An 18,872-nucleotide genomic window follows, 5' to 3' on the forward strand; every position below is an offset into this window, starting at 1 on the left:
TGAATTATAAGTTAGATAATCTGTCTGTAAATGATTGTTGGAAATATTACTTGTGTCATGCACAAAGTAGATGTCCTAACCGACTTGCCAAAACTATAGTTTGTTAACAAGAAATTGTGGGGTGGTTGAAAAACAAGTTTTAATGGCTCCAACCTAAGTGTATGTAAACTTTTGACTTCACCTGTATGTAGTGCATACGATTGTATTTGCAGACATGTTTTGGTAGCAACTGCCAAGCTAAAGAGGCTCCTAACAGCTCATGTGCATGGCCTGCACTCCTACTGTGTCACCTCTGCTCTGCTCAGGGCATTGGGATGTGCTGTGTGTCCATCTCAGGTCTGCTAAGGATCTTAGTGCTGAGAAGAGAGTTGATGTAAGGCCAGATCCTGTCGGTCTCTGTGCCAGAAAACGTGTGCAGGATGCCCTTTGACCTGGGGAGGAGAATAAGGTCACACTTTAGATGTATCGTTGCATTGATACCATGTAGCTTAAACACATTATATTGTAGTAACATGATAATAATATTGAAACTAAATTGTAATTACTATGTAACTGATCAGTTATGTACTTTATCTGAAATGTCCATGTAAGAATATAAAGTATGGCCAAAAACGTTAAATAAGCAATGGTGAGAGAGTACGAAGGTGGGTACAGTATTTCTGACCATGGACATTAATAATAAACTGACTACACAAGATTAGACTAGACTTTACAGGGCAAGCTATTTACACAGTGCTTTTAAAAATGTGTCAGTGATGTGAAGAGTGGACGTACTTGTACAGGTCTATGACTGGCTTGGCCACGTCCTTGTAGTGCCTCAGTCTGGCCACTAGGGCCTCTGGTTGGTCATTATCATGCTGGATCAGAGGCTCTCCGCTGAGGTCATCCCTGCCCTGGAGGGATGACACAACACAGAGAGATTCTTACAGCAATGGCGTAAACTCATGAAAACTGTACACAGAGAGTTATCTTGAACCCCCCACATTCAAATTATCCAAAGATTGTACTGATCATAAACAAATACAAGATAATCTGGTACCCTATTCTCACAGCCTTCTGTAGAAACCATTGCTTAGTGCTGGGTTCTGGGAGGAACAGACAGACTAACCAGAAGTCTAAACATGTGTAAAGGTGAGAAAATGGTGACAAACTGGTGATTAAAAGGAGAGAATCACTACATTACGGACCTGTACGCGTGGAGGGTTGAATCCCATGTTGTAGACCCTGCCGCTGGCTGGGTGGATCCAGCGGTCACTCAGCCGGTCCTTCAGGGTCTCATAAGGGATGTTGAGGCTGATGACCAGGTCCAGATCACAGGTACTGTTCAGAGCCTTGGCCTGGGCTAGGGTACAGGGAAACCCTGAGGGAGAGAAGAGAGGGATGAGGGCGACTGTGGGGAGGGTGCGAGTTTGTATGTGTGTGTCTGTCATGTCTCCCCATCAAGTCTTGTTTACAAGTGTGTGTGTGTGTGTGTGTGTGTGTGTGTGTGTGTGTGTGTGTGTGGTGTGTATATATGTGTGTGTGGTCTTACCATCCATCAGCCAGCTGTGGCGAGTCATCTCCTCCAGCCTGGGCAGTAAGAGCCGTGTCATCACATGGTCCGGCACCATCAGACCCCTCTCTATGTAGGTCTTAGCAAGAACACCAGCCTCTGTGGAGAGAGGGAGGGAGGGGAGAGAGGATGTAGAAGAAAATAAGATGATGATGATGGCAACCATACCTGATATGTAAAACACATGAATACATTTTGAAAGAATTCTGATATGAGAGCTGGACTTTAGGCTAGAGGCAGGGGGGCAGAGCAAACCAATCTAGGAATACCATTTATGGCTTTAAAGTAATTGTCCAGTGTTTCCAGATTTCTTTGAAATATGACCTATAATTACTTACAATATGAGTGAAATATTTTTCCTCCAAAGAATTGTAATTAATTATGTTAAAAAGCAACTTTTCTGTTTTGGAATCATGTGGGCGTATACTGGTCATTAAAAATATTCATGCGAGTAGACCGCTGATTGGCCAGGGGACTCCCTAAAACCACACCATTTCAATACATCTATAATTGGAAGTGACTTTTCGTAGTAAGTTAGGAGAGCATTTTCGCTAACCTAACCTTAACCCTTTTCCTAACCTTGAACTAATTCTCCTAACCTGTTACATTAAGCTGATCCTCTTCAGGAGAATGAGATCATACTTTGAGGAAATAGCAAGCATTTTTTAAACAGTCTGTTTGAGATACAAGGTTGTGTTTTTTAAGTGTATTTTCCTCCAATTTATGCTTTGGCCACAAATATAAGTATAGGACGACTCAACAAAATTATTTGGGTATGAGTTAACAGAATATTAACTTTTAAAAATGACATTTTCACTGGACAGTTACACAACACCTAAGCGATTACCCATTCACCCTGCTTTCTTTTCCTGCTTTTCCCCCTGCTTTAGTCACAGCAGTCAGTCACGTAACTTGCATCTAAGACGGATCTCCAGACAAAACTACAGTCTCTAAACTACAGTCTTCAATAATTGATTAATGTCATTGAATGACCGACTGACCAATCTGGATCACGACAATGTTGTTACAGTGGCAACAATAGAAGTACATAAAGTCAAAGCATACTATTGTTGTGTCCACAGAATTAAACGGAACATCTCTATGGTTTTTCTATGGTTCAATACAGAGTATGACGTGTTTATACAAGTGCTACTATAGGCCTATGTACTGTAAATAATTCCAGTATAGTAAATTTGGAAACTGGGTTTAGTTTAGTAAGGCATGGCCTTAAAGCAGTACTGACAACTGTAATTACAAGTATACACATGTGTTTTGGGTTTGCCCTGAATGCATCACATTTCATTTGTGGGCTAAAGAGCTGGGCACACGTTCTGATTAAAATAGGCTCCATTTAATGGACTCAGAGAAGTCAAATCAGAGAATTTACAAACATCACTCAATATAATTTAGGAGGTATTCTGATGCAGCATTGTTATAACAGCAAGGTAATTAGGAGATGAACATTATAACAGCAGTTCAACATCTTAAACACACTATAACAGGTTTTTACTTGCCACAGCCTTACACAAAGTAAACTCTTTATAGCTGGGATTTTAAAAAAAAACCTTTAATATGTGTATTTTAATGTGGACAATTCCGTAGGTTTGCCATCTCTTCTAACTTGAACTATTGTTTTAGTGGCTTGGATGATAGGAGTTTCCTGATTTGAGAAATGCTCCACTGTTATTGGATACAGTCTGGCATGGTCCCAACATGGAAGCCACTCTCTTCACTTCGCCTGAACTTGGGCCTCTGCTGGTGTTACAATATTATTGGAGTTTACAGAAGTGAAAGCTCCGACAACAGGTTTAGGCTGTTGGGGGTGAAGGTTTAGATGTGGCAAATGAAATGTGTGTGTGTATATATATATATATTATATATGTGTGTGTATATAATTATATATATATATATTTTTTTTTTAAATGTGTGTTTGTATATATTATAAATGTGTATGTATATGTATATATATATATATATATATATATATATATATATATATATATATATATATATATATAAGAAAACATAGAAAAATAATACATTAAACATTGATTGTTGAATTGTAAATGATAAGTAGATGGTGAGTAACTTATCAAGAGGCCAACCTGTATTTGCAGCTATATTCTCCCGAAGGAAGTCGCCACTGGACAAGTGTTTGAGTCCAAAGCTCTGCGCAATTCTTTCAGATATGGTCCCCTTCCCAGAACCTGGTGGACCCATGATCACAGCTCGGAACAGTTTGGCCATTATCCACTATAGCCTGAGACACCACAGACTGTATCTGTATCTGGAGGAGACAAAAGAAAAGCACAACATACTTTTTGCAATCATTGAAACATTGATAAGCATATTTCAATGTTGCCCATGGTGTGCACTGTGCAACTTATCATCAAAGTCTGTGCACAGAGACGTTCTGTTCCTTTCTGTTCCTTTGAGTGAACAGGAACATAGTTATTAAAGTGCATTATAATAGTTTCATTTAACATAGTTATTGAAGTGCATTATAATAGTTTCATTTAACATAGTTATTAAAGTGCATTATAATAGTTTCATTTAACATAGTTATTGAAGTGTATTGCAGGAGCAAACAATTTCTTTCCATATTGGTTACTTACGATTAATAAAGGCTAAAGAAAAACGAAACTTGCAGTTTGCAAGGTTGATAAAGAGCCTCATTCATCCTATCAGCGAGAGAAATTGAACTTCCTAGATTTATTTTCGTACAGATGTCGGATTTAAACTATGGAGAAAAACAACAGGGCAACAGTCACGCATAATGAGAGATACCTCGCGGATGCCTACAATCACTCCTCACCTCCGATTTCTGCGTGTGTCCTGCAAAAGTATGCGTTATAAAGCACGTCGTTCACGCAGACCAAGTCAGATTTTTTTCCTGTTTTCAAAGGACAGTATGTTGCCTGCGTCTTTAAGAAAGGGATTCTCTCTGCGAATGGATGGAGGAGCTGACACAACGCCCTATTTCTCAGCACCGCCCCGACACATCATCCAGAAAAAATGTGCGCAGGATCTATTGGTAATGCTTAGGAATCTGGTACCTGTAGTTTTCTATTGTGCGGGAGACATGAGGAATTCATTGTAGCAACCATATGTAAATCTATGGCTGAGACATGAGGACTAGAAGAGTATAGAATATAACGGATTAGAATAATAGAACCTGGATCGTCTGCACGACTGCAGATCACTTTAGCTCACTGACCTAAAGTCTACAGGCATCCGTTTATGCAGCTATCACAAGTATATAGATCTACGGTAAGGTCATCAATCATGCATAGACCTAGTTTGTGTGACCCACCTCTACTTGGTCAATACACTATTACACACTATTAGGTTAAAGGATCACTGCGTTGCCAGAAAGTTTACTTTACTGTATGAAAGGCCAACTTCGTGCATTGATGTTCCATTAGAATGCAATTAAAGCTATTCAGAACTATTTGGGAGTAATATTTATTGGCACGTCTCCAGAGGGGAGAGTAGAGAGGGGGTAGGATCTTGATCATGTCTGCTTAATGAATGGTATAAATCCGAATTAATGTTTCCAGTCATGTGTAACACAACTATTGACAAAACACTGTGAATCCCAAAATGGACACAATTGTTGACAGCAACAGTCAATACAGCTCGCGCGCAACGGTAATTCTCGCATTTCGGGTGTCCCTCTGAAACATTGGCCATCACACATTACTAGCTTAATCCTAGATCTGTTTGTGCTTTCGCCTACTCCATTGTCATTGTCAAGCCAAACATGACAATTTCATACGGAGATGGCAAGAAAACAGAAACAGACTGGCACCCAGGCTACATACCATTACGCGCAGAGACGCTGTCATTCCGCGCAACATTTGCAGACCAAGGAATGTAGCCTACTTGTTGCGAACCAGACGGCGGCGTCAGTGTCCTAAAGCTGTCAAATGCTGCGCATGCACAGCCTATTGTTGTCTTCAGTCAATGGAACCTGCCTAATCCATCAGACGAAAATACATTGGAAGATTATACATTTACTCACTAGCTGTTTTTTTTTGTCACATGGTTGAGAGATTTCAATAACAACAAAAAATGGCGACAATCACGTTGTTCTATGTGGGTCTTGCTGCGTCATAAAAAAAAATTGAAACATGGGAATGAAACGCGCAAAATGCAAGTAAGTAAGTCTAATATGTCAGATATTGTACTGCAAGTAAATATAAAAAGATAATTGCTAATGTTAATTTGGACTACATAGTACTTGTTTTTAACTAGAAAGGGGTGTGTGTAGGCTGGGCGTTAGCGTTAGCGTTTGCTGCACATTAATACGACTCAATAGAAAAGAAAGCATTGCTGTTTGACATGGTCTTCTTATTGAATATCAAAGTTATTATGGCAATTTATGTATTTTCAAATTTGTCAAATGATAGACAGCCTATTTACAAAGGTTTTTAAATAACCTTACTCTTGTTTTATTTAGGCTATATAAACAGCAACAAGCAATTGAAATGTGTTGATTGCATTCGATTTTCTTATAATAGTGATCATATGTTTTGAAAGAAAGTACGTTTATTTAATATGATGGTGGGCTCTTCACGATTATTGAAGGGTCTGATATGGCTATTATAAGAAGTACAGTCTATCTATGGTAAGTTTTGTAGCTAGGCTATTTACATTTTTACAATTGAATTATGCAACCAATGTTATGTGTTTTGCTCGATTCAACTGTTCTCTCAACATTGCGCAGCTTTTTATTTTTTAAATAATTGCTGGCAAGTGCTCGTGCAATCCTGTGATATCAAACAGAACCAGCTAATCGAGTTGTTTACATGAAGCGGAGGGCGGACAGAGCTAGGGAGGAGTCTCTGCGATCAGACTACGCGACTGGACTGCTGGAGAGGCTTCGCGCGCTGAGGGCGGAGCCCCAAGAAATCATAACAAGTCTTACGTCAGCTCTGTGGTATAAATTATGCAGTTCAAACACTGTACTGGGTAAAACAGTGCTGGCGTCGACCAATTAACACGGTGTTATACCTGTAAAAAGACATGTTCAAACAAGTTTAGGAAAAAGATGATACACTACAGCTGTTACACATGTATGATATTGGGATTACATTCATATGAGGTGAGAGACATCGTACTCATGGTAGTAAAATACCTTTCTAGAATTATGTAATGACTGTATTGAATTCATAGCACATGCAGAATTATCTCTTGTGAATAATTACAAAGATTTGCAGGTTTTGTTAAATGCAGTTCCCTGTGTAACCTATAGTATAGAGAAGCCTGTTTACATTACTTCTGCATGCGAATGTGTTCTCATTCATGTAATTCGAGACTGTGGAAAACACGAGTACAAACATGATTTATGGTTTTAGCATATTTTCATAATCTCCAAAGGCACCCCCACCTGCCGACCCTATATTATACAGCGTCTTCTCATTCTCCTGTCCCCCCTATTTATAGCATGGTTCCATCTGCAATAAAACAGTGTGACTGACTGTGGGGTATTATTGTTGCTCTGGACTCCCAGTGCTGTGTGTGTCTTTGACCCTGGCCTGGTATTATGAAGACGGATGGCATTCTGACACCTTGGCAGGGCGTTTGGTTGCACTGCCACCACCACTGCTGATGCTGTACCTTCACTGTGCTGCAACTCAGACTGACTGGGCCCCTGGCTCTTGGCTCATGTCTCCTGTCTGCTAAATCTGACATCCAGGCTGCCCTGGTTCAGTTATCACTGTGCTGATGCTGTCCATTTTAAAGGTACAGTACTGTGATAACTGAAGGATGGCTGCCATCTTGACACACCTGACCCACTGACTATGTGATGATGGATGGATGGAGGGAGGGAACTGGTGCTGCAGTGAAGGAAAAAGGAGGAACTTTTGTGTCTCTGAAATAATTACATATGGGATATTACAATGTTGTGTCTCTGACTTACATTTTTTTAAACTACATACAAATATTTGGATAATTAGAAAATGTATGATTATAGCCTAAATGTTTTTATTTTATTTGACTAAAATTTGTGTATGATGTATTATGTCATAAGTTGAAAGTGAACAAATTCTTCTTTTATAGCATTTGAGTCATTCATGTTTTTCATTAAATGCAAATAAATCAGAAAGAAACTGAAAATAATATGTAGTCATGTTATTTATAATACTCAAGTGTGGGGCCACGACAGTAATTTAATTACATTTCCAGAAATAAAATGCAATTATTAAAGACATTGTAGCCTGTGATGTTTTGTGTGAAATTATTGATAATTAAAGATATAAAATATCTAAAATAAAAACATCACATTTTCAAATTGATGAATAACTCTGATTAGATTTCTATATAATAAATAATACAAACACATTTGTAAAAGTTAATAATACATTTTTGGTATGATTGTATAATAGAAATAACAACATATAAGTAAAGGTATTTACATAAGCCTCCTGTTTGACACATGTCCTTAGAATGTTAGCAATACAGGAAGTCAATGCGGAAATCCCCTCACAGACAAACAAAAGGTCACATCACATCTTTCACCCTCACTCTGGCCCCTCCCTCCTTATCCCCTCTCTCTTACCCCTCCCTTTCTCTGTCTCTGCCCCCACCCTCCTCTCTATCCCGCTCGCTCTCCTTTCTCTGTCTCTGCCCCCACCCTCCTCTCTATCCCGCTCGCTCTCCTTTCTCTGCCCATACATGTTTTTCCACTCACTCACCACAACAGATATCAATCCACACGGTTCAGTTTAACTGGACAGATCAACGTTTTAAATGGTTTTGAGGATTAAAAAAAGGTTCCCGAATCACCCTAATCACACAATATAACTTTGGAGATATGGCAATCAGTGGAAAATCAATTCTGGTAAATAATAAAACCACTGACAGAGAAATTTGGAAACAAAGAACTGTAGTTAAAAGTCGACTTCTGTTTCACATGCCTATTTTGAAAATCAATGTTTTATTTTCTCCTATAGCTGTGAGAATGTAGTGGTTTGCTAACGGTGACCTGTGGTTTTTGCTTTTCGTTCACTACACTGTAATGGCATTCCCTTGCCTTTCAGTTTACTGGAGACCCCGAGGATATCTGTGAACCTGGAAGTTCCAGCTGAAGCTATAACAAATCATCATTCACACTTACAGCACCACAGTCTCATAATGACTACTTTATAAGCACTTCTGTGATTGACACTTTTGGGACTGTTACATATGAATGGTTCTATTAATCATATAGAATGTATTTAAAAAAAATTGTAAGCATGTATCACATACTTACTAGCCTACATACCTGTATACAGTATTTTTAAAAGTTAGTTTTAATATGGTAGGTTTGTAATACATTTGGCCTACACCTTGCACTTTCATATTGTGTCAGTGACGACAACATTCTTGGGAAATTTCTGCCCACGGTTCCTGGGAAACGAACACATTTGTAACACATCAGATATGGGACGGGAAGTCCCTCTCCTACAGACAGACTGGACCATCTTAAAAGACCTGGCTCTCTATTTCCTCCCACCTAACTACGAGGATGTCAGTTTCCATTTGACAGTTGGCCTCCTTTTTGGACTACGTGCCAATACTGTAAATAAGAAATGTTGATGATCATATTTTGAAATATGATCAGATGGGGAAAGAAATGGAGGAGCATAATTCCCTATTACATCTCAATTGCAACAGAAAAAGCCCTTTCCCATCTTTTGAACAGAGAAAGGGTTATTAATTAAAGATGTAAATCATTTATGAAGATGGTCAGAAACAAACACAATTGTGACTGGGGTGTTCCTCACCAAGGACAATCAATGTTTCCTGTAACCCACAACTGATGGATTTTTGACATGCAAATCTAAGTGATATTACTGTAACAGTTAGAAGGAATTGATTTTTCCATGTGTTGCAAATTATATAATGAAATGCTTTTAGAGTCTCGGTGCATTTGTATTGAGCTATACCAGACACTGAGTGCCTGTTAAAGAGGCAAGATATATCTACTGTATATATATATTTTTGGGTATCGAATCCACATTAGACTAATGTATGCATCAAATCAAATCAAAGTTTATTGGTCACGTCCACAGTTTTGCAGGTCCTAGCATTAGCTAGGAATACAACAACAATACACACATAATCCAACAGTTCAATTAAGACACATTAGAAGGAGCAATGTCAGAGTCCGGAATATAAATACATTTATAAACTGGATGGTTCGAGCCCTGAATGCTGATTGGCTGACAGCCGTGGTATATCAGGGCGGCAGGTAGCCTAGTGGTTAGAGTGTTGGGCCTGTAACCGAAAGGTTGCTAGGTCGAATCCCCAAGCTGACAAAGGTAAAAGTTGGTCCTTCTGCCCTCGAACAAGGCAGTTAACCCACTGTTCCAAGACTGTCATTGTAAAATAAGAATTTGTTCTTAACTGACTTGTCTAGTTAAATAAATATCAGACTGTATACCACGCATATGACAATTTTTTTTTTTTTACTGCTCTAATTACAATGGTAACCAGTTTATAATAGCAGCAAGGCCCCTCAGGGGTTTGTTGTGTATGGCCAATATACCACGGCTAAGGGATGTATAAATGAACTCTGCATTGCGTAGTGCCAAAGAATAGCCTTTAGCCGTGGTATATTGGCCCTATACCACCTTATTGCTTAAATGTATGTATGTAAATGGTGTGTATAGACAGTATGGACAGTATATGAATAGAAAAGTTATGTACAGCAGTAGCTATATAAGATGAGCCATGACTAGAATACAGTATATACATATCAAGTGGATAAAAGAGTAAACATTATTAAAGTGACCAGTGTTCAATGACTATGTACATAGGGCAGCAGTCTCTGAGGTGCAGGGCAGAGTACCGGGTGGTAGCCGGTAGTGACAGTGTCTAAGGTTCAGGGCAGGGTACTGTGCATGGTGTATTACATGAGTAATATACATAGAACATTACTATGCAAATAACTCCCAAAAGCCTACATGGCAACAGAAATTGTGACATTTATAATAACCTCACACCCTTTTGTGTGGATTTTAAGACCCATGAAAGATGAGGGAGGGTTTTATTATCTCCACACACACACACACACACACACACACACACACACACACACACACACACACACACACACACTTCAATGGATGTGAGTTGCTTCAGTTTACTGCTCCCCCAGTCTAGGGTTAACAACATATATGACAGTGTCTGTGGGCTAAAGGATCACTTGACTGAAGGAGTAATGCACCAATCAGAATGCGTGAAGCTGAGCATGATGCACTATTTTCGGGAATAGGGACGATACTTGACAGGAAGGGTTAGCTAGAAAGATTATGTATGTGCTTTCGACCAGAAAGGAAAGAAACTCGTCGGGCAAAAACAAATTCGTTTGGAATATTGACATGACTAAGGATATTGTCTTGTCAAGATCAACTCAGTCTTTATAGTTTCACAACGGATAATTATATTCTGGATCTACGAACAGAACGATACGGAAGTAAACTTGCCATCTGGCTAGCTTGCTAACGGCTAGGTGAGTAAAAACACATACAATCTGTTTTAAATTGATATTGAGTAAAATACCGGCCATCAAGCCGCTGATATTCTTTTAACTAGAATCGTTATTAGATTCACACCTGCTTATTGCGGGCTGTTACAAATGCACTGGATCTCATAGTTGAGGAACCCTCAACTCCGTTCTCTTGTATCGAGGAGGAGTTGAGTTTTGATGACTGGTCGCGGGATTTACAAGCAACAATATTGAGTCACTGTCAGTCGATTCTTGTACAGATGTCAATTCTGAAAACGCTTAACTGTACCTGTTTGTCCTGTACAACTGCGGTCCTTCCGCGGGGTACTGACATTCATACTCCCAATAAAAACTTTTAGCGAATACAACCACGGACTTTAGCTCGTTACTCGTACAACGTAAACTGAGATTCAGTTGAGTCTGTGCTATCCGGCATCCTTGGGAGGTCTCTACCCTAAACCATAGCCCTAACCTTAACCCGTACATTAAATGTGCAATATGCAGACATTGCTCCACCATTTCCACCAATTTTAATAGATCGCCAAATTAAAGTTTGTGACAAAACAAAGTGTAGAGAATCGAACCATCTAAGCCGCTGTAAAATAAAAATACATTTTTCATAACCCAAAATATTATATTTTCAGCTGTTTGAAGCTGTTGTACAAACCCGAAAGTAAAAGACGCAAAAACTGAAGAACGGAAAGCATAGAAATGGCGCACATAGAACAGTTCTACCGCTTATTGGACTTATTGGCTTTAAATGAGAATGGCAGATCTATAACGGTTCGCTCAAAAGTTACATGTTGCAGCTTTAATCTCCACTGTAACCATTTAAAATGTCAACTACAATGTATAACTAACTGTACGTGTATAACTACAACCAGTTAGAAAGTCGTACTTTTCCGAGTTTCCTTGTTCCGACGAAGGCTTGAACACAGCAAGGGACATCCCAAGGAACCCGAATAGCACGGACCCAATTGGAGTTCAGTTTACGTAGTTATGAGCAGCGAGGGAAAAGTCGGTGATTGTATTCACTTAAAGTGTATTAAAATTACGAATTTAACACCCCACGGAAGGACCGTATTTGTACAGTACAAACATAGGTACATGTTGCTAAGGGTTTTCAGAAATAGCATTTTTTTACAAGAATCAACTAATTTTGACACAATGTTGTTGTTGCTGCGACCAGTCATTAAAATCCAACTCCGCCTCGATATAAGAGAAGCGAGGGTTTATGGAGCCAGATAGCTGCCAAGAAATTGAACTTACACATCGTTAGGCTTGTAAGAAAATCCATGCATAATTTGTCAGGATCATAAGAAAAGCCATGCGTGAAACATGACATTTCATCTGTGAACATACAAATATCATTGTAGGTAATGTTTTATGAGCTAAACTATGTAGAATAGTTGGAAATGACAACTCCCTATTACATCAGACAGTTCAGGCTGTATTTGATTTATCCATAGAGAACTGTGCAATGTGTGCATTGAGCTCACAGAAAAAAACTGAACAAAATGGAATTCAAATAATTCAACAGATGTCGGTCAACTGACATTTCGGTTAGTCGCCCAGCACTATAAATCGGTTGTTGATCATTGTTAGACAGTCATTTTCAAGTCTTGCCATAGATTTTCAAGCAGATTTAAGTCAAAACTGCCCCTCAGGACCATTCACTGGCCACTCAGGACCATTCACTGTTCTTGGTAAGCAAATGCAGTATAGATTTGGCCTTGTGTTTTAGGTTATTGTCCTGCTGAAAGGGGAATTCATCTCCCAGTGTCTGGTGGAAAGCAGACTGAACCAGGTTTTCCTCTAGGATTTTGCCTGTGCTTAACTCCATTCCATTAAAAATGTTATCCTGAAAAACTCACCAGTCCATAACGATTACAAGCATACCCATAACATTATGCAGCCACCATTATGCTTGAAAAATGGAGAGTGGTACCCCGTGATGGGTTGTGTTGGATTTGACCCAAGCATAACACTTTGTATTCACAACAAAAAGTTAATTGCTTTGCCACATTTCTTTTGCAGTTTTACTTTAGCGTCTTATGGTAAACAGGATGCATGTTTTTGAATATTTTTATTCTATAGAGACTTCCTTCTTTTCACTCACACTGTCGATTAGGCCAGTATATTGTGGAGTAATTCATCCTCAGTTTTCTCCTATCACAGCTATTAAACTCTGCAACTGTTTTAAAGTCACTATTTGCCTCATGGTGAAATCCCTGAGTGGTGTCCTTCCTTTCTGGCAACTGAGTTAGGAAGGACACCTGTATCTTTGTAGTGACTGGGTGTATTGATACACCATCCAAAGTGTAATTAATAACTTCACCATGGTCAAAGGGATATTCAATATCTGTTTTTTTTTATCCATCTACTAATAGTTGCCCTTCTTTGTGAGGCATTGGAAAACCTCCCTGGTCTTTGTGTTTGAATCTGGGTTTGAAATTCACTGCTCGACTGAGCGACCTTACGTATACTTTTATGTGTGGGGTATAGAGATTAGGTAGTAATAATAAAATCGTATAACTTATTTAGGTTTGCCATAACAGAGGTTGAACAGTTATTGACTCAAGACATTTCAGCTTTTACATTTTTTATACATTTGTAAAGTTCAAAAAACATAATTCCACTTTGACATTATGGGGTATTATATGTGTGTGTGTGTGTGTAGGCCAGTGACACAATCTTAATTTAATACATTTTAAATTCAGGCTGTAACACAACAAAATGTGGAAAAAGTCAAGGGGTCTGAATACTTTCTGAAGGCACCGTATGTATTTTTTTCATGCATATAGAAACACCCCATTTTAAATGTTACCTTAAATCACACTATACACACATCAATGATTAGCCTACACCTCTCACCTTGATTGAGTGCCAACGGAAGAGGAGCAGCCTAGGCAAATTATTAGGGAAAAAGTTTCCAGTGTGCTTAAAACCTCTCTGGGATAGGGGGTGGTATTTTCACGTCCAGATGAAAAGTGTGCCCAAAGTAAACTGCCTGCTACTCAGGCACAGAAGCTGGGATATGTATATTATTTGATTAGATTTGGATAGAAAACACTCTGAAGTTTCTAAAACTGTTGGAATATTGTCTGTGAGTATAACAGAACTGATTTGGCAGGCGAAACCCCGAGCACAAACCATCCAGGGAATTTCTTTTTTTAGGTCAATCTGTTTTCCATTGGTTTCTATGGCAACCCTGTTTTAATAGAAATATGCTTGCAGTTCCTATAGCTTCCAGTAGATGTCAACAGTCTTTAGAAATTGGTTGATGTTTTTCTTTTGAGAAATGAAGAAGTAGCCATTTCCTTTCTGGGTGTATAGCCAAGTGTACTGTTTTGTTTGTCGCTCCACTTTCATTTTATCCACTATTGAACGCAGTTTATCCCGTCTTATATTTTATAGATTATTTACGTTTTAAAATACCTGAAGTTGGATTGGGAAAGTTGTTTGGACAAAGTTTGGTATTGTCATGCCAATCATCCACCACCATCACCTCATGTTTCAGAATTATAATGCACAGCTCCATGTCGCAAGGATCTTTACACAATACCTGGAAGCTGAAAATGTCCCAGTTCTTCCATGGCCTTCATACTCACCAGACATGTCACCCATTGAGCACATTTGGGATGCTCTGGATCGACGTACGACAGCGTATTCCAGTTCCCGCCAATGTCCACCAACTTCACACAGCCATTGAAGAGGAGTGGAACATTCCACAGGCCACAATCAACAGCCTGATCAACTCAATGTGAAGGAGATAGCTTGCGCTGCATGAGGCAAATGGTGGTCACACAAGATACTGACTGGTTTCTGATGCACGCACCTATTTTTTTGTTTTTAGGTATCTGTGACCAACAGATGCATACAGTGGGGCAAAAAAGTATTTAGTCAGCCACCAATTGTGCAAGTTCTCCCACTTAAAAAGATGTGAGGCCTGTAATTTTCATCATAGGTACACTTCAACTATGATAGACAAAATGTGGGGAAAAAATCCAGAAAATCACATTGTAGGATTTTTAATGAATTTATTTGCAAATTATGGTGGAAAATAAGTATTTGGTCACCTACAAACAAGCAATATTTCTGGCTCTCACAGACCTGTAACTTCTTCTTTAAGAGGCTCCTCTGTCCTCCACTCGTTACCTGTATTAATGGCACCTGTTTGAACATGTTATCAGTATAAAAGACACCTGTCCACAACCTCAAACAGTCACACTCCACTATTGCCAAGACCAAAGAGCTGTCAAAGGACACCAGAAACAAAATTGTAGACCTGCACCAGGCTGGGAAGACTGAATCTGCAATAGGTAAGCAGCTTGGTTTGAAGAAATCAACTGTGGGAGCAATTATTAGGAAATGGAAGACATACAAGACCACTGATAATCTCCGTCTATCTGGGGCTCCATGCAAGTTCTCACCCCGTGGGGTCAAAATGATCACAAGAACGGTGAGCAAAAATCCCAGAACCACACAGGGGACCTAGTGAATGACCTGCAGAGAGCTGGGACCAAAGTAACAAAGCCTACCATCAGTAACACACTACGCCGCCAGGGACTCAAATCCTGCAGTGCCAGACGTGTCCCCCTGCTTAAGCCAGTACATGTCCAGGCCCGTCTGAAGTTTGCTAGAGAGCATTTGGATGATCCAGAAGAAGATTGGGAGAATGTCATATGGTCAGATGAAAACAAAATGTAAGTTTTTGGTAAAAACTCAACTTGTCGTGTTTGGAGGACAAAGAATGCTGAATTGCATCCAAAGAACACCATACCTACTGTGAAGCATGGGGGTGGAAACATCATGCTTTGGGCTGTTTTTCTGCAAAGGGACCAGGACGACTGATCCGTGTAAAGGAAAGAATGAATGGGGCCATGTATCGTGAGATTTTGAGTGAAAACCTCCTTCCATCAGCAAGGGCATTGAAGATGAAACATGGCTGGGTCTTCCAGCATGACAATGATCCCAAACACACCGCCCGGGCAACGAAGGAGTGGCTTCGTAAGAAGCATTTCAAGATCCTGGAGTGGCCTAGCCAGTCTCCAGATCTCAACCCCATAGAAAATCTTTGGAGGGAGTTGAAAGTCCGTGTTGCCCAGCAACAGCCCCAAAACATCACTTCTCTAGAGGAGATCTGCATGGAGGAATGGGCCAAAATACCAGCAACAGTGTGTGAAAACCCTGTGAAGACTTACAGAAAACATTTGACCTCTGTCATTGCCAACAAAGGGTATAGAACAAAGTATTGAGATAAACTTTTGTTATTGACCAAATACTTATTTTCCACCATCATTTGCAAACAAATTCATTAAAAAATCCTACAATGTGATTTTCTGGATTTTTTTTCATAGTTGAAGTGTACCTATGATGAGAACTTGCACATTTGGTGGCTGACTAAATACTTTTTCCCCCCACTGTATCTGTATTCCCAGCCATGTGAAATCCATAAATTAGGGCGTAGTGAATGTATTTCATTTGTTTGATTTCCATATATGAACTGTAACTCCGTAATATTTAAAAAATTGTTGCATGTTGTATATATATAAGATGTTTTATTAACCCCTCTTTGGCGCACACAAATGTTTGTTTTTACAGCTTTGTTGCTATGTATACATACATACATTTTGCATACATAGTACTTTTATATACAGTACCAGTCAAAAGTCGACACCTACTCATTCAAGGGTTTTTCTTTATTTTTACTGTTTTCTACATTGTAGAATAATAGTGAAGACATCAAAACTATGCAATAACACATATGGAATCGTGTAGTAACCAATTTTTTAAAAAGAAATTATAATATATTTGAGATTTGAGATTCTTCAAAGTAGCCACCCTTTGCCTTGATGATAGCTTTGCACACTCTTGGCATTCTCTCAACCAGCTTCACCTGGAATTCTTTTCCAACAGTCTTGAAGGAGTTACCACATATGCTGAGCATCTGTTGGCTTCATTTCCTTTACTCTGCGGTCCAACTCATCCCAAACCATCTCAATTGGGTTGAGGTCGGGTGATTGTGGAGGCCAGGTCATCTGATGCAGCACTCCATCACTCTCCTTCTTGGTCAAATAGCCCTTACACAGCCTGGAGGTGTGTTGGGTCATTGTCCTGTTGAAAAACAAACAATAGTCCCACTAAGTGCAAACCAGATCGGATGGCGTTTCGCTGCAGAATGCTGTGGTAGCCATGCTAGTTAAGTGTGCCTTGAATTCTAAATAAATCACAGACAGTGTCACCAGCAATGCACCATCACACCTATTCCTCCATGCTTCACGGTGGGAACCTCACATGCGGAGATCATCCATTCACCTACTCTGCGTCTCACAAAGACATGGCTGTTGGAACCAAAAATTTTAAATTTGGACTCATCAGACCAAAGGACAGATTTCCACCGGTCTAATATCCATTGCTGGTGTTTTTTGGCCCAAACAAGTCTCTTCTTCTTATTGGTGTCCTTTAGTAGTGGTTTCTTTGCAACAATTCGACCATGAAGGCCTGATTCACTCAGTCTCCTCTGAAAAGTTGATGTTGAGATGCGTTATATTCCGCATAGACATATTTAATGTAATCCTTATTATGTCCTGTTATATTCCTATCAGTGGAGAGATGTAGAATTAATGTAGGCCTATTTTGTTTGTGTGTGTGTGTGTGTGTGTGTGGCAGCCCAATTCTGATATTTTTTTCCAATAATTGGTATTTTGATCAATCACATCAGATCTTTTCACATCAGATCTTTTTCAGAGCTGATCTGATTGGTCAAAAGACCAATTAGTGAAAAAAAGTTACAAATTGGCCCACTTGTGTAAATGTTGTGTGTGTGTGTACTGTGACCCCGCTGATCCCGTCATCAGGCAGTAGATCAGAGCTCCGCCGCCATGGGCGATAGGCTGATAAGGGCTGTTATGAAACAAGCTGTGTCCGAGCCACTGGGGGTGCTGCCTGCGCCACTCTAGAGGAAGGGGAAACGCTGCTGGGTGAAGTAATGGGATGATTTGCATGCAGAGGGGAACTCTCTCTCTTCCTCTCTTCCCTTTATCCTCTCTTCCTCTAGTAGGAGAGTTGGGTAAAGGGGACAGTGTATCCTCGGTCAACTCTCTTGTCCTTGGCTTGCCACGTTACGGGACCACAGAGCGCGTTGTGCTCTTAGAAATAACATGGCTAGAGTAATTATAATTCTGTGGTTGTTCTTGATGCCATCAATTCAGTGGGCATGTGTGTTATTAATAGGGTTACCTTGGTAGAGGAGTGTGTGTGTGTGTTTTGATTTAATCTATGGATGTATGTGAATGACATTTCAAGAGCTGTGTGTTTGCTTTGGTGAGATTATCTAAGTAGGTGTGTGTGTTGTGAATGACGTCGCCTCAGTAGGTGTGTGTGTGTTGGGGGCAGCCCATGTTGGAACGTGAGTCATCAGGGTATGCAGGACTCTGCATCGCTGCTACAGTGAGCTCACCTCTGGATCAATACATTACCCACTCCTGACACATTTACCCACTCCAACTCACCATCCCTCTACCTCTCCTTCCAGAGTCTGGATGCCAAGTCTGGGGGTGATGGAGCTGGGCAGGCAACTGTGTGGGAAGATGAGGAGGTCAAGGAGGGCCGAGGGCCCCGTCACTGTGACCATGAGAGGTCTGGAGATTCATTTCTACCTACCAGATACTCAACCGCTGGAGTTCCTCAAAGACCGCTTCACCGCTGAGGAGCTGTGTGTGGAGGCTGCCAAAAGATGCTGTAAGTACTGTCTCAACTCCCGCCGTGTGTGTGTGTGTGTGCCTGCCTGCCTGCCTGCCTGCCTGCGGGAATCCGAGT

General features: G+C 40.0%; 2 protein-coding genes across 5 annotated transcripts in view; one reads left to right on the forward strand and one right to left on the reverse strand.

The window, feature by feature from the left end:
• Positions 1-12: 12 nt before the first annotated feature.
• ak4 (adenylate kinase 4) lies at positions 13-11,430 on the reverse strand. Of its 4 annotated transcripts, none has more exons than XM_024403077.2 (6): positions 11,341-11,430; positions 3,658-3,839; positions 1,532-1,651; positions 1,188-1,360; positions 775-893; positions 13-431 (listed from the first exon to the last, which is right to left on the reverse strand). In XM_024403077.2, exons 2-6 carry the CDS (start codon positions 3,797-3,799, stop codon positions 302-304), a joined length of 684 nt encoding a protein of 227 aa, XP_024258845.1. In that variant the 5' UTR covers positions 3,800-3,839; positions 11,341-11,430; the 3' UTR covers positions 13-301. The 4 variants fall into 4 exon arrangements, with proteins under 4 accessions (XP_024258845.1, XP_024258843.1, XP_024258842.1 ...); XM_024403075.2 differs by lacking the exon at positions 11,341-11,430 and adding an exon at positions 5,377-5,724; XM_024403074.2 differs by lacking the exon at positions 11,341-11,430 and adding an exon at positions 4,368-4,515.
• The window catches only part of jak1 (Janus kinase 1), an 81,480-nt gene continuing 73,402 nt past the window's right edge, over positions 10,795-18,872 (forward strand). The window contains exons 1-2 of the mRNA XM_042322367.1: positions 10,795-11,054; positions 18,589-18,794. Coding sequence (XP_042178301.1) covers positions 18,596-18,794 — 199 coding nt within the window. The 5' untranslated portion in view covers positions 10,795-11,054; positions 18,589-18,595. The remainder of the gene's footprint in view (positions 11,055-18,588; positions 18,795-18,872) is intronic.

Source organism: Oncorhynchus tshawytscha, linkage group LG05 (genome assembly GCF_018296145.1).
Source record: "Oncorhynchus tshawytscha isolate Ot180627B linkage group LG05, Otsh_v2.0, whole genome shotgun sequence".
Lineage (NCBI taxonomy): Eukaryota > Metazoa > Chordata > Actinopteri > Salmoniformes > Salmonidae > Oncorhynchus > Oncorhynchus tshawytscha.